We start from the raw sequence: 16,350 nt of genomic DNA on the forward strand, positions 1-16,350 counted from the left end.
CCTGGCATCTTGTTTGTAGTTCCCCTTGGAGAGACACTCGTGTCTTACCTTTATTTTCAAGTGCACAGGAGAACATTTCTCATATATGCATCCCACTAGGCAGGCAGCCAACAGTGACACGGACTGGAGGGCAGGTTATAGATGAACCAGTTGCCACATCTTTGGCAGAGTTTAGTATAGAAAAGGACATTCTTTGGCTCTCTCATACCCCTCAGTATCTCCATTAGCTCATTGATGAGTTGGAAAAGTCTCCCTGGGTGGATGGCACCCTGGGCATCATAGCTCTTCAGTGGGGCAGGGTACTTCTCTAGGCTCAACTGGGTCAGCCTGGAAGTTTGAAGCAGCAGGTTGCTCAGGGCCAACATGGAGATGTCATTCCCATTGAAGCTCAAGACCCTGAGCTGGGAGCAGCAGCTCAGGACAGGTAGGATGGCCTGGAGCTGGGAGTTGGTGATCCCACAGTCCTGCAAGTTTAGGGTCTCAAGAATGGCTGCAGCATTCTCTAGCAGAATTATGAGAGGCTCAGGACTGAAACTCGTCAATTTGCTGCCCCACAGCATCAGGTGTATTAGCTGGTCGAGGTTTGGAGACCCCGACAGATCATTCCAGTCTGGATCTGAGAGCTGGCAGTTGGTTATTGAGAGGGTCTCCATGGGGGGTCTTCAGGAGCCTAAGCAAGCAAAGATCAAGCAGTTAGTTCTGAGGAGTGATGTCAAGGTGGGAGAAGACAAATTGGCCCAAGCCCAAGGTCACTCTGACCTTCTGATGATGGTCTTCACCCAGGACTCTGGCTGTTGCAGAATCTGCTCATTCGCATCACCCTGTTTCATGCTGAGCCTTTCACCCCCACTTGAGTGACCAGGTGGGTCCATCATCTCTAAGGCGCCCCTCCTCACTGTCAAGCAGAAAACCACAGCTGTAGCAAAGGGGGTCAGGGTGAGACATGCACAAATAACAAACTCCGGCAAGATGGAGCAGCAGCACAAACTGGGGTTGCCCTCCTGTGGGGCTCACACCCTGTACCCTCCACTCCTGCTCCTCACCCTCAAGTCCAGAGTCATCACCCAGAGCTCAGAGCAGCCTTCCCCAGGGGGGGCATTGGAGACAGCTCCTCTGCTTCCTGCTGGAGAGCACTGAGCTTCTCTGTTGAAAGGTCAGATGTGGGGGCTTCCTCCTCCAGCGCCCTCTCCTCTACCCTGCTTCTCCCCACCTTCACTGGACAGGCCTCCTAGGGAAGGAACCTCACACCCACTCACTAGCTCCTCTCCCCCCCACCGGGCTCCCCAGCACAGTTCTGCTCCCCAGACCATGGACCCTGTTTAGGACTCTGCTTCTGTGTGGGGGTTTATGTGAGACCTGGCTTCAGGACAGAGTAAAACAAACACTTCATTGACTTTCTAACATCTCATCAATGTTAAGTTACCATGGCTGGCACACAGCAGGTACCCGCTGAAGTTTCATGTGACAAAGAGTTTGCTCTGATGTCCTAGGAAAGTTCCCTCTGCTTCCTCACCTGAGCACCTGGTACAGAAGGCCTTCTAGGAGGAAGACACCATCCAGGTACAGCCTCCGGAGGCTGTCCATCTTGGCAAACTATGAGGTAATGTCATCCATCAACTGATCTCTCTCCTCCTGGGAAGCATAGGCAGACACATAGACGTGGGAGAAGAAGAGCTTCCTCAGGTTGCTCATCTGGCCCCAATAGGTAGCAAAAGTAGCCAAGGTGGACAGTCTCCAGAAACACTGCATGTCCAACTGCTGGATAAAGTCCAGATCCAACCTCTCCAAGATCCTCTCGATGCTATGGATGGGCAAAGAGCACATCTGCAGCTTCTTGCAGCACAGCTGTATCAGACCCTTCCTCTCATCCACCCAGCGAAAAAGGAAGGAGAGGAATGCATTCGGGGGTCTTTGCTGGAAGCACAGGTTTACTAATACCTTCAAGGGCAGAGTGGGCCCTGTGTGTGAAGAGGCCATCACTGTTTGCCTCTCCTTCATGACTTCTGGTGAGCGGGCATCGACCACGGCTCCAGACCACGTCCTCCACAAGTTCCCATGAACCTTCCACAAATCCAGCACCTGCAGTTTCCACCTCCTGCAGGGACCACAGCAGAGTCTCAGCCCTGAGGCCCCTTCCTTAACCACTCAGCTGCTGTCTCCTGCTCCACTTCTTCCTTCTGTCTCACTTTTCTCTAGCCCATTCCCCTCCAATCCAGCCTGGTGCCCCCACCTGTACCAGCTGAGGGAGGGGCAGGCACAACCTCCTTCAGGGGTCATGGCAGCTGCCACAAGCACCTCCACATCTGGAAGCCCCTCCCAGGTGGGGCTCAGCATGACCAAGGCCTCTCCAACCCTCCTTGCTGACAGCACAGGAAGACTGTTGGGCACACTTCAGCACCTACTCTCCCTGTCAACAGCAATCACTTCCCTGGATGCCCAGATGCTGCCTTCCAGGGTCCCCATCACCTGGGACGATCCTGCTGGTTAACCAGCATGTCCAGCCCATCCAGTGCCACTCAGGTCATCCCCAGCTGTGGCATCTTTATCAGGGCCCCCAGGGGCAAGCAGGTGAAGGGCCAGACCTGCACCATTTTCTTCAGGACCTCAGTGTGTCCCCAGTTGAAGGCCTCCATGAAGAGTGGTGGGAATAGCTGTATGGGCAGGTCCTCCAGAACTAGGATGGCCCTGGACTTGTCCTTCAGGAGGCTGTGCCCTGCCAGCTCCTGGAGCATGGGTGGGGCCCGCTGCTCATCCTCTGAAGTCTTCATGAAATGATCCTTGGGGAATGCCCCGCCCAAACACATCATTCACAGCCAAGCTCCATAGCTCTACCTTGTACCCACCCCGAAGAAACAACTCAGCCAAGTGGCTGCTTTGGCAATCGATTGATCCAATTTCACTCTTTGGGTGGCAAACCGGGCCTGGTGGTTCAGGCCTATAACCCCACGGCTTGGGAGACTGAGGCAGGAGGATCACAAATTCCAGGCCAGACTAGAACTTACTGAGACCATGTATCAAAATGAAAAATAAAATAGGGTTGAGGATGTAGCTCAGTACGAGAGTGCCCCTGAGTTAAGTCCCTAGCTTCAGTAAATAAATAACTAAAGTGGGTGTCATTGGTTTTCATTTTTAAAATGAGCAATTTTTAAATTAATTTACTTACTTAACTTATACTTTTCTTTTTTTGGTGATACTAGGGATTGAAGCAAGGGTAGCTTACCACTGAGCTATACCCTTACCCCTTTTGGTTTGTATTTATTAACTTTATGGCACAGGATTAAACTCAAGGTGCTTTGCCTCTGAGCTTCATCCCCAGCCCTGTTTGTTTTTGATACCAAAGATTGAACTCAGGGTCCTTAACCACTGAACGACATCCTCAGCTCTTTTTATTTTTTATATTGAGGTGGCTTAGGGCCTTGCTAATTTGCTGTGGCTGGCTTTGAACTTGCGATCTGCTGAGGGCCATTACCAAGTAGGAATGACGCATCGAAATTTCCTTGCCAAGCGTACCCCATGCTGCTTAGAGGACATTTGATGGGACATTGCATGCATGCTTTAATGAGGTGACCTTGCTCAAGGACCAAGGCAGATCCGGGTTTAGAGCTGATCAGGTTTGAGGAAGTAACCGGCTCCTTGAGTTTAAGGCGTTGCCAGTTTAAGATAATGGGTTTTAGGGAAGTTGGAAGTTGAAGATTATTGCTGGGATTAGGGTGTTCCTGCTGCTTGTTCCCGTTGAGTTCTCGTGAGATTAAAATGGGATTTGGAGAGAGCCTCGTAGAGTAGGTGAATTGTGCGGGTAGACGGCAGAACGTGTTTGCCCCTGGACCTGTGTGGAGGCGGTGTGAGAGCGGGAATAAAGAATTGCTGTTTGAACCTACAAAGCTGTGAGTGCCTCGTGATTCTGGTGCCAAGCCGAGACATTGGCCTTGGCAGCGATCCTTCTGCCTCAGCCTCCCAAGCCACTGGGATGACAGACACCTGTCACCATACCCAGCTCCCAACCCTGTTTTATTTTGAGTCAGGATCTCACAAAGTTGTCCATATAAGTCTCAGACTAATGATCTTCCTGCCTCAGCCTGGTGAATAACTGGATTACAGACAGGTACCACCATGAACAGTTTAAATGTAAGCAATGCTAAAAGCCACATATTGTATTTGATAGCATTTGGAAGTAAGAGATGGAAAATGCTAACTCTGAGATGAGGCTTGATTGTCACATATATCTTGTATACGTGACAGCGTGCCACTTTAGAGTGGAATCCCGGGAAAGAAATAGATCAGAATAGAGTGCAGCCTATGAAAAATATTGGTTCCAGAAAAAAAAGAAAAACCATTCTAAGTGAAGGCAACTAAGCCCAAGCATGAGAGTGTTAAGAAACTTTGAGGTACTGAGTGGCTGAATGTTAAATAAGAACATCAGTGCTTTGCTCTGAATAAGGGTTTCCTTACTTTTCATTCATTCAACAGATATTTACCGAAATGCCTGCTCCAGTTCAGACACCATTGAAGATGTTGTGTCAAATTATTTAAGAAGAGACTTGTCTTAAGAGTATCAGACCCAGAGAGAAGGAAACACAGTTATGTTTGGAAAATTGCAGTAGCCATTCCTTTGAGTCCCATCTACTTTTTTGAGTCTGTTTCTCTAACTGGAATCAAAGTTACCATGAAGATGCGAAGGAAGAAGTATTTTGAAATTAAAGTTGATAAATATATGGAAATTCATCTAAAAGAAAAAAGAAAAACAGAAGGAAAGAAATTTAATATGACCTAAACCAAAGCAGAAATCAAAATTATTGGGATGAAGGCAAAACTGCATTTAGAGACAAGAAATGCAGATATCTTGTCCTTTGGAGAAACAGAATATGATATTCTCTTTGCCATCACAAACTAGGTGTCACCATTTTTTGTTTCTTTTTTTGGTACTGAGGACTGAATTCTGTGGTGCTCTAACACCAAGCTACATCTCCAGTTCCTTTTATTTTTTATTTGGAGACAGGATCTTGCTTAATTGCTGAGGCTGGCCTCCAACTTTTACTTCTCTTGTCTCGGCCTCTGAAGTTGCTGGGTTTACAGACATGTGCTACCTCTCCTAGGCTCTAGGTCACTGGGTAAGAGTGGCTGAGAGTAGACCCCATAGATGTTCTGTTTTGAGTTCAGTTGCCCAAGCTGGTCTTGAACTCATGGGCTTAAGCAATCCTCCTGCCTCAGCCTCCGGAATAGCTGGGATTAAAGGTGTATGCCACCAGGCAGCCTGAATGGGATCTCTGTGGGGTTTGGTGACTTACCAGAGCTGTATGATTGGCAGGGAGTTCTGAATCCTAGCAGTGCCAGACAGTGACACAGGTTCCAGGCTTCTGTGCTTCTATGGCTCCTTGAAGCTTTATGGGGTCTTTCTAATCCCCCCTCCTCTTTTCAACTCCTAGCTCCAATCAGAGTTATCTGGTTAAATAGTTGAATCTCCACCCAGTTAATCCCACTGAACTTCTTCTTTTTTCCCCTCAAATTAACTGATTTAATCAAAAGTCCATACCTGAAAGGGAATAACTAAAGAGTAGGGTCTCAATAAAGGACACATTAATTGTTCACTCTATATTATTGATTGATTTTATTAGTATTTGACTTTTATAGTCCTGAGTGTGAGACAGGAAAGCGTTAAATATGTTTTTGGTCTTAGGGAAAATCAACTGAAAGCATCATTCTTGGGATTTCTTTGTCCATGCTCGCCTATCTATCTCTCTATATATACACAGGAATGAGTTTTTTCCGTACTGGGGATTGAACCTTGGGACACATTACCACTGATCTTCATCTCCAGCTCCTCGTATTTTTTTCCTGGAGACAGGGTCTCACTCAGTTGCCAAGGCTGGCCTTGAACCTGCCATCCTCTTGCCTCAGTCTCCTGAGTTACCAGAATTATAGGCATGCCTCACCATGCCCAACTGGCCACATTGAATTTACACACATATGTCAGAGTTACTCAGTGTATTAACTGTCACTTGGGTTTTATATTTCCTAACATACCAGTTCATGTGCCCACTCAGGCAAGGAGAGGAACCCCTGAGGACATGACTGATCTTCCAAAACTTGGTTCCAGAGGATTAGGCCACAGCTATAATGGGAGCAGAGCTGGAGCATGGGCTGCTGAGGCTGCTTCATGTGGACACTGGAACTCTGGCTCACCAAGGCAGTGGGAAGTACATGCAGCTATTTTTGGTACCTGCCTGGGGCTTTGTTTTGGTGCAGTTCTCTTGGGTGGTGGGCTTGGAAAGATTAAAATATCTGTTTTAGAAGGAGTTTAGAGGTCAGAAGGGAAGTAGCTACAAGAGGGACAACAGAGACCCTTCAATCTCAGTGCTGTCCTTGAGGTCAGGGAGGGAGATGCCTTCTTTGATTCCCCAATAAATAAAAGGGGAGTCTCCATCTAGGATCAGCACAGTCAACCTGCTGGACAAGATTACCTCCAAAAAAGTGAATTAACACAGAAATCCAGAGAGCAGGTTCAAGGTCAGAACCAGGGGAAGAGAGTCTAGATAAAAAAAATCACTGAGAGGGGCTGGGTATGTGGCTCAAGTGGTAGCGCGCACTCCCCTGGCATGCGTGCGGCCCAGGTTCCATCCTCAGCACCACATACAAACAGATGTTGTGTTCGCTGAAAACTAAAATTTATATATATATATAAGATGCTCTCTCTCTCATTTCTCTCTCTCTTAAAAAAAAAAAAAAGAAAAACGCCACTGAGAGCCAGGTATAGTGACCCACACCTGTAATTCCAGCAACTCAGGAGGCCGAGACAAGAGAATTCTGTTTGAGGCCAGCCTGGGCATCTTAGCAAGGCCGTGCCTCAAGATAAAAAATGAAAAGGACTGGGCATGGAGCTCAGTGGTAGAGCACTCACCTAGAGATCCTGGGTTACATCCCCTGTACTGAGACAGGAAGGAAGGAAGGAAAGAAAGATAGACCTGAGTGAACACCAGGAGTAAATGGTGGGCTCTTAGGAACATGACAGATAGAAACAGGGCCAAAGGCATCTGTCCCTGTCTCCATGGTGGCTGTCACCTGAAGCCTTTTTGTTCCTCCCAAAGTGTGGTATTTCCTAGGCTGCATCAACCCTAATCAGTTTCTATGTCTCTTGAGCCCATAAGGGAATTCTCTGTAGCATAATGAAAGGAGAGAGTTTGAATAACAGCCAATCAGGAATTGGGGAGCATCAGAGTTAAAAAGTTGAGCACGTTCATGCAACCTGTCAGACGCAAGTGCCTATGGGAAAATGCAAAAGGGATCTTTGTTGATGTGTGTTGGTGTTGCAGCTACAGGTATTGAATCCAGGGTGCTGTCCACCGAGCTCCACCCCAGCCCTTTTTATCTATCTATCTATCTATCTATCTATCTATCTATCTATCTATCTATCTATCTATTTATTTATTTATTTTACCTTCAGTGAAATTTTATTCTAATTCTTTGAAAGTTGACAAACCATCTCATATTGTAAAACTCAAATCACCAAAACATTCTTTCCTATTCCCCATATCTCCACTCTCTGTTGTCTGAGTTAAATGACAGTCTCTATAATGAACCTCAACCAACTAGAACTTTCTTTCTTTAAGTATCTTCCTATTTATTTACTTATTCTCATTAGGCCTATATGGCAGCAGAATTCATTTTGATTCATTCTACACAATTGCAGCACAATTTTTTTATTTCTCTGATTGTAAACAATGTATGTTGCAGTCATATGTGTCCTCAGCCCTTTTTAAAATTTGAGATAGCCCTGGATAAGTTGCCAAGGCTGGCCTGGAACTTGTCATCCTCCTGCCTCAGACTCCTGAGTTACTGGGATTACAAGTGTGCACCACCACACCCAGATAGTTGCTCTTTTTGTTTTTGTTGGTTTGGGCTGTGCTTTTTTCTTAAGTGTTTAGCAGAAATTACCTATGTTCACTTCACTTATGTTTCCAGTTGAAGCCTGCTTAGGATTATTTTTAAGACATAATGGGGGTTTTTGATAAGAAATATTTGAAGCCCAGCCTTCAAATTTGACATGTCTTTACCTCTTTCTTGCTTTGGGGCATCTCTTGAGGCAGCTGAGCAAGAGGGTTGAAATGGCAAGGTGTCACTCTCGGCTGCCACCCTTGACTTGGTGCTTGGGACTAGAGACAGGTAGATGTTTCTGCCACCCAGGTAACAATAGAGTGGCTCTCCAAAAACTGACTTTAGAAGAGACAGAAAATGCAGGACCCCAAGTAAAGTCAGGTCCCTCCAGGAGGCAAAGAAAAACAGGGTTTCAAAGGCCACATAAGATGCTTTGAAACCATTATCATTGGCTGCAAGGATTCAGTAACAAGGGTGGCCTTGGTCCAGGATGACAGGGACCTGCTGTGCGGGATTCTCCTCAGAAAAAAAAAATAATTATGAGTGGGACCCAGTGGTGCATGTCTAAAATCTCAAATGCTCAGGAGGCAGAGGCAGGAGGATTGCAAGTTCAAAGCCAGTCTGAGCAACTTAGTGAGACACTAAGGTTTTGCATAAAGCTGTGGTTCTGTGAGTCTTTTGTGATGGCTCCTGTTAGCAGGCACTTGTGGTTCAGGATGCCTGCTTCCTAGCACCCTGCCAGTCCTGTTGTGTTGGAATGGTGTCATTTTGATGGAAAACCTTCACCATTAGCTTCACCTATAAGTACACAGGAGTTCACGGCTGATAGACATCCTCAGCAAGGACACAACCAGTGTTGGTTTCCTTGAGTTGTCTCAAACTGATGGCAATAGTTTGGAGTGTGTATGGTTGTAGGACAGTGTTTGAAACTCTTTAAAACCAGGAAACAAGCATGGGGACTATGAAAGGACCACTGGCCAGTGGCCTAGGGATAGGTATGCTCATCGTGCTTTCTTGCTAAATTATTTATTTTTCATACCAAAGATTGAACACAGGGGCACTACACGACTGGATGCCCAAAGCTCTGTCCTTGTCCATGATAACAATCCAGTAACAAGTACACAGTTTTGAGAAAAAGGAAAAAGAATGTTTATTACTTTGCTCACAAAGGAGGAACCCAGGGGACCTGTCCTAAAGACTGTTATTCTGCCCATCAGCAGGAACAGGTTGTTTTTAAAGAGATGTTTCAGAGAAAATGAGATTAGAGAGAAACCAAGAAGGAGATCAGGAAAAAGAAGATCAGGGAGGAGAAGGTTAGGGAGGAGATTTGGGGGAAAAAATGTAAGTTCCAAAGCCACAAGGGATATAGTCGAAGCATATAGTGTTCTGCACTTAACCACATCCCCAAACCCCACATTTTGGAGGAACTAGGGGTTGAACACAGGGTTGTTGGACCACTGAGCCACATCCCCAGCCCCTTTCATGTTTTATTTTCAGACAGTGTCTCACTAACTTGCCCAGACTCTCCTTGAACTTGCAATCCTCCTGCTCAGCTCCTGAGTTTGTGGACTTAGGGTGTGTGTCACCGTGTCCACTACAATCCACATTTTTTAAACCCCCACAAATTGTGTTCAGTAAAAGAACAAAGTACCACTAATCACTTTTTCTTTTTTTTTGGTACCAGGTGATGAACCCAGAGACAGTGAACTGCTGAGCCACATTTCCAGCCTTTTTTCCCCCTTTCTTTCTTTTCATTCAATAAATACAACCTAAAGGAAAGAATAGTTTAATTATAGAGTGTGAAAGGCAATTAGGCCTCTCCTATTATTCAGTCCCCTGATTTCTGAAGCTTATTGCATTGAGGTAAGATGAAACATTGGACTGATCCATTGAAAAATTAATAGAGACAAATTCCCTGCATTACTGAAACCTAGGCACTGAATGAAATTTACCAGCTTTTTCTTACTAACTTATTTCACAGAAATGCCCTTAGTGGCCCCAGGGGTGTAGGTCTCTCTATGCAGACACCAAGCAGATGGCAGAGCTGATGTGCTTCTAATTCTTGAGGCTGCTCTTCCTGGTTCTTTGTCATCTTCTGTAACTGATGTCTCTGTTTGCTTGTGCCTCTTCTCACACTTCTGTGCTACTGCCTCTCTTGTCTGGGCTCTGAGGCTGTAGGGTATGCATCCTTGGACTCATTCAGCCTTGCATTGAATATGGTTGAAAATAAGTGCATCTGGGCTGACTGTGTAGAGACTTTTTCTTGTCATTATCCTCTAAGCAGCACATTGTAAACCACTATGTAATGTTCCCATTGTATGCAGTGACATAAGGAAGGTTGAGGTGATTTAAAGCACACAGGAGAATGTGCATAGTTTAGGTCCATAGCAGGAGGAACCCCTGGGCAGTTACAAAGCATGGGGATTCTTCAGCATGCTCCCCAACAACAATGGGTCATTGAAGAAATCAAAATGAAAGTGTAAAATGCCTGCAGACCAATGAACAGGGCCACACAAAATATTCAAACCTGTGGACACAACAAAAGTAATTCTGAGTGGGAAGTTTCCAGCAAGAAATACCTACATTAGGAAAAAATCTCAAATAAATGGACCAGTACTGCATGTCAAGGGACTGGAAAATATAATCATGAACTATGCTCCCAGTTAGTAAAATTGGGAGAAGATATGAGTTAATTAAACTTTACAAGTAGCTGGATTCCAGACATGTGCCACTCAAACCAGCTTTTCCTACTTGTTATTGTCTTGGGGACTAGGCATTGCATCCAAGGGTGCTTTTCCACTGAGCCACACCCTCAGGGGGGATTTTGAGACAGGGTCTCACAAACTTGCTTATAACCTCACTAAATTGATGAGGCTGGCTTTGAACTCACCACGCTCCTGCCTCAGACTCCTGGGCTGCTGGGACTAGAGCTGAGCACCACCAAGCTGGCTTTTGCAGTTGTTTTTGGAAAAGAATCTTTGAGGACATCAATTTTACATACCCGTGCATACCAATTAAAGAATGCATTCCATTGTTTTCATGTGGGTTCTGATTCTTTCTTTTTGAATATTTCTACCAGGTAGACAGCTCTATTCCAATTAAACCTTCCCAATATGGTCACATCATTTTTGGACTTATTTATTTGTTTACTTATTTCTGTGATGCTTTGGATGGAACCACGGCCCTTCCACATGCTAGCAAGTGCTCTACCACTGAGTGATTCCCCAGCTCCCTGAATTAGCTTTGATGAAGTTCACTCATTTCTCTAGAAAAGCATGGGTTCTGGGTTCTTAGACTGTACAGGTGAAATTGGCCAGTGTTCCAGAAGGGGTTCTACACTGTTTTGATGCAGGTGCACAAAGGACTCCACATCTTTCAGTAGCCGCTCCAAGTGTTATAGTTAAAGCATCCTCCTGGGGTTTCACAGATTGATTTCTAAACCACTCACATATAATTGAATCAAGCCTTTATTGAAGCACACAGATGACAACTTAACCACAACATAAAGCTATTCCCCTGATCAGCCCCAAACAATTGCAAGGTTGCTCCTTATAAGCCTGAAAACCACAAAAGGGGTGTTTGGGGTTCCAGCCAATGCAAGCGAGCCAAGTTACAGAAGCAGGAAAGTGCAATCAGGTGGAGGGATGCTCAGCCAATCAAAATTAGCCCAGTCACTCCAGTTACAGAAACAGAGTCCCGTTCCCTGGTTACAGAAACAATGGCCCATTAGGTAGTTCCGTGTTCTTAAAGGTTTCTATAGCCAAAGGAAAAGAACATCTTGCCTTGGTCATGACCCTTCTACTTGGCATGGTTGTTTTACAAGATGGAGTCACAAAACAATATGGAGTCACTTTGGCTGGACTATCACACAAGGAGTGGAACCCAGTCCCATCTGCCTGACCCAGCCACCCTTACACACCCGGTCCTGCTTGTCATGACATCCTACATTTGTGTGCTGTCTCACAGCACAAATGAACCTAAAGTAAAAAATGAGCAGCTCAAAGAGAGGTGAGTGCTTTATCCCTCAGGCTCTGGGAAGACTAAGAGCCCTCACAAGCCTTCCAGTGTTCAAGGGGTCTGGAGACACCAGAGTATCTTCAAATCCCTTTTTAGTCATGATAACTCTTAAAACAACAAATAATGACAGATCTCATTTTGCATATCTCTGGCTTTATTTGAACCTAGAGTCCAGCAGCAGTGCAGAACAAATGCTGCTCAGAACCTTCCTCCTGCCACGTGTGCAGTTAGACTTAGAGCCACAGAAAAGGAACTTCCATGAAGAGGGGGGTGATGCACATAGTTCACTGTTTGGGGGACAGATGAGCTGGTGGGCATGGCCCAGACTCTGCTACCAGTTCCAAGAGTGAGCTGCAGTCTGCTTACACATCCAAGTGGGTTCCAGTTCACTATGTGTGGAGAGTTATTCAAGCCATAATTAAAATGCGTTCACAGGCGGCTTTAGAACACCTCAAATGAAGACTGAGTGGACCTCGTTCTCATCCTTGGATGGGAAGCTAAGGCTAAGGTCGCTGCCCAAGCCCATCAGCCCAGTCCTCAGTGGAGAGAAGTGTTAGGGGAAGGTCTGTCAGTTATGTGCAACCCCCGCCCCACCAGAGCTTGTAATTTATTCAGTTTCATTTTGAAATATTTGCAAGTATTATCTACCTGTATGATTCTACTATTTTGCTGAAATAGAATTTGGATACCTTCAATGGGCACCAATAGTTTGAGGACAGACTACCTAGGTGGATGACAGGCAACGTTTGGTGAGACCCAGAGGCTCTGATCAAAGTACAGCATGGACACCTCCTGGGAGCCGGCCACTGGGGCCTGTCGTATGCACAGATATCCTTGCCCAGCACATCCAGAGACAGGGACCTGAGGTTTCTGGGTCTATATGAAGATCCACGAGGAAGGGCAGCGTTGAATGTCTGGATGGCACTGAGGTCCCATGAGAAGAGGTTTTCTTGCCTTGACTTATTCAGTGCCTATGTAGAATGTTCCAGGCCACCTGTGTGCCCCTGCATGTGTTAAGCCACAGAGTAGCCACACATCATGACCAGATTTCAGTTTGGTCCCTTGACTTCCTGGGGCTGAACCTCATTGTTCACTAAGTACCCAGGGCCATCTTTCTCCTGGAGAATCCCAAGGTTTCATCAGAAAGCCAGGTAAATCCATCACAGAGAACATCAGAAGACTAACCTTGAAATTCCCTTCATTTCTCACTATTTATGGACCATCCATAAAACACAATAGCTTCTTCCTGTTCCCATCAAGCCTGAATCCCATTCTAGAAATCCAGGTCCCTATGTATGTCTCTATGAAGACACATGTCCTGAAGGTCCTATCCTCGGGGGGGCTTCCTTCCAATGGAGCCCCCTGCTGCACTTTCCTTTCCCATCCGCACTTCAGGCAGTGTCTAAAATGGTGAGCTCTGAGTTCCCTCTAAGATGACCTTACATCCTGGTCATAGCTCCAATTGCCTAGAAGTACGCTTTTAAAACACACGCAACTAGGCAGCTGTTGGACAGGAACACTGAAGGAGGCCCTTGTTGTAGAGGAACATGCTGCCACATTGAGGACATGGGACAGCACAGAACACAAGGACCTTTGGCTGCCTAAAGTCCCTCACTATTGCTGTGAGCTCGGCACAGAGTTGGGAACATCTCCCAGGGTGGATGTCACCATGGGCATCATAGCTCTCCAGAGGGGCAGGGTATAGCTCTCTGCTCAACTGGCTCAGCGTGGCAGTGTGAAGCAGCAGGTCCCTTAAGGCTGACATGGAGATGTGGTTCCCATGGAAGTTCAAAACCCTGAGCTGGGAGCAGCGGCTCAGGACAGGCAGCAGGGCCTGGAGCTGGGAGTCAGTGATCCTGCAAGATTCCAACTCCAGGCTCTTCAGGGTGGCTACAACAGTTTCCAGCAGAATTTTGAGGGGCTCTGGACTGAAATTGGTCAGTTTGATGCGCCTCAGTTCCACGCGTCTGAGCTTTCTGGTGTTTGGAAATCGGGAAAGATAATTCCAGTCAGAATCTGACAGCCGGCAGTTGGTTATTGAGAGAGTCTTCAGGGGGGTCTTCAGGTGCCTAAGGAGAAACCAGGCAGTTAGTTCTGAGGAGCAATGTCAAGGTGGGAGAAGATAAATTGGCCCAAATCCAAAGTCACTCTGGTCATGTGACAATGGTCCACACTTAAGACGCTGCCTTTTGCAGAATCTGGTCATTCACATCACCCCCATGTCAGGGCGAGGTTCACCATCACTCCTGTGAACAGATGGGTGCACATCTGTATGGCTCCCCTCCTCACTGCCAAGCAGAAGGGCACAGCTCTGTCCACAGGAGATCAGGGGGAGTCATCTACAAAGGATAAACCCAGGCAAGATGAAGGAAACCACAGTGGTTGTCCACCTGCAAGGCTCACACCCTGTATCCTCCATCCCTGCTCCTCACCCTCAACCCCAGAATCACCATCTGAGGCTCAGAGCAGCCTTCCCCAGGGGGGCATTAGAAGAAGCTCCTCTGCTCCCCACTGGAGAGCACAGAGCTTCCCTGTTGCAAGGTGCAGGTGTCGGGGCTTCCCTCTGCCAGTGCCCTCTCCTCTACACCGTCTCCCACCACCTTCGCTGGATAGGCCTCCCAGAAAAGGATCCTCACCCACCCTCACTAGATTCTGTCCCCCCCACAGCTGCCTTCCAAGCAGAGTTATGCTTCCCAGACCATGGGCCCTGGTTTAGCCCTTTGCTCTAACACAGGTTAGGAGATCGAGCTTCAGGGTACAAAAGGAACAGATGAGGGGTTATTTACCTTCCTATGTCTTGTTCACCATGAGAGTGTTAGTGGCTGGCACACAGTAGATACCCTTTCATATTTACTGATACTGGTCTGCAGAGGATGCTCACCCCCCTTACTCACCCCAGCACCTGCTCCAGGTGGCCCTTGAGGAGGAGGACAGCATCCACACAGAACTTCTGCAGGCAGTCCAACCTGAGGAACTGTGAGGTGAGCTGGGCAAGCAGCCACTCCTGCTCCTCTGGGGAGGTGTGGGCAGGCACGCGGACCTGGGAGACAAGCAGCTTCCTCAGGTTCCTCATTTGGCCCAAGAAAGGAGCACAAGCAGCCAAGGTTGAGGTTGCCCAGGTACAGTGCACTTCCACCTTCTGGACACAGTCCAGCTGCAGCAGTCTCAGGACCTTCCTGGTGTGGCGGGTGGGTTTCCCAAAGATCTTCAGCCTCTTGCAACACAGGTGTACCATGTCCCTCCTCTGTGTGACCCACAGGAACAAATGGGCCTGGAATTCATCCAGGGGCCTTTCTGTGAGGCACAAGTCTATGACTACCGTCAAGGGTGGCTTAGCTGCCATTGCTAGACCATGTTTCAATTTTCGATTCTTCTTTATGGCCTCTGATGAGCAGGCATCGACCATGGCTCCAGACCACATCCTCCAGAAGTTGTAGTGAACATTCCGCAAATCCAGCACCTGCAGTTTCCACCTCCTGCGGGGATGACAGGAGAGTCTCAGCCCTGAAGCCCCTTCCTTCACCTCTCAGCTGCTGCTCCATGCTACACCTCTTCCTTCTGTCTCACTTTTCTCCACCCACTTCCCTCCAATCATGACTGGCCCCCACCTGTACCAGCTGAGTTAGAAGCAGGTGCAGCCTCCTTCATGGGTCACCACAGCTGCCACAAGCACCTCCACATCCAGAAGCCCCTCCCAGATGGGGCTCAGCAGGGCCAAGGCCTCTCCACCCCTCCTTGCTGGCAGAGTAGGAAGCCCTTGGTCCACCCTTCAATACCCACTCTCCCTGGATCCATCAGTCCCTTCCTTGAACCCCCAGGGTGTTCCCTTCCAGGTCACCTGGGTCCCCCTCACCTGGGGCGATCCTCCTGGGCAAGCAGCATGTCCAGCCCATCCAGTGCCACTCGGATCATCTCTAGCTGTGGCTTCCTCATCAGGGCCCCCAGAGGCAGGCAGGTGAAGGGCCAGGCCTGCACCATTTTCTTCAGGACCTCAGTGTGTCCCCTGCTGAAGGCCTCCACAAAGAGTTGTGGGAAGAGCTCTATGGGCAGGTCCTCCAGATCCAGGACTGCCCTGGACTTGTGGCTCAGCAGGCTGCGCCCTGCCAGCTCCAGCAGCGTGGGTGGGGACTGGATGCTCATCCTGGGGAGTCTGAAAGAAGAAGGATCCTGGAAAATGGTGCAGGGAAAAGGCCACTATCCTATCCATTGCCAGCCACTGGGAAGGAGGTATAGGGAGTCTAAAAGCTCACATCACCCTCATGGGGGAAAGCCTTTGATTATTATTTTGTCCTAATACATAGGGAGTTGGAGTGTCATGTAACCTAATGCAGTGATAGGCTCCTCAGATTCAGCAACTGCTATGGCTGGGAAAGGACATATCCTCACATAGATGACATTAGTATGTGTTTTTTTTTTTTCCATAGATGGACACAACACAATGCCTTTATTTATTTATTTTTTTAT

The 16,350-nt window shown here is 47.4% G+C and overlaps 1 protein-coding gene across 1 annotated transcript; it reads right to left on the reverse strand.

The window, feature by feature from the left end:
• Positions 1–1,593: 1,593 nt before the first annotated feature.
• LOC101962421 (PRAME family member 12) lies at positions 1,594–16,026 on the reverse strand. Its single transcript, XM_078018564.1, has 5 exons — positions 15,740–16,026; positions 14,781–15,362; positions 13,502–13,955; positions 2,583–2,777; positions 1,594–1,938 (listed from the first exon to the last, which is right to left on the reverse strand). Exons 1-5 carry the CDS (start codon positions 16,024–16,026, stop codon positions 1,594–1,596), a joined length of 1,863 nt encoding a protein of 620 aa, XP_077874690.1.
• Between the last annotated feature and the right edge of the window lie 324 nt (positions 16,027–16,350).

This window comes from Ictidomys tridecemlineatus, chromosome 8, assembly GCF_052094955.1.
Source record: "Ictidomys tridecemlineatus isolate mIctTri1 chromosome 8, mIctTri1.hap1, whole genome shotgun sequence".
Taxonomy (NCBI): domain Eukaryota; kingdom Metazoa; phylum Chordata; class Mammalia; order Rodentia; family Sciuridae; genus Ictidomys; species Ictidomys tridecemlineatus.

Excerpts from the sequence above, each read along its gene's own strand:
- LOC101962421 (XM_078018564.1), bottom strand. The coding sequence starts at position 16,026 with ATGAGCATCCAGTCCCCACCCACGCTGCTGGAGCTGGCAGGGCGCAGC. Across the intron at positions 15,363-15,739 it reads GCCCAGGAGGATCGCCCCAG|GAGGTGGAAACTGCAGGTGC; the intron begins GTGAGGGGGACC and ends TCATCCCCGCAG. Across the intron at positions 2,778-13,501 it reads GTGCCGAGCTCACAGCAATA|GATCATTTCATGAAGACTTC; the intron begins GTGAGGGACTTT and ends GCATTCCCCAAG.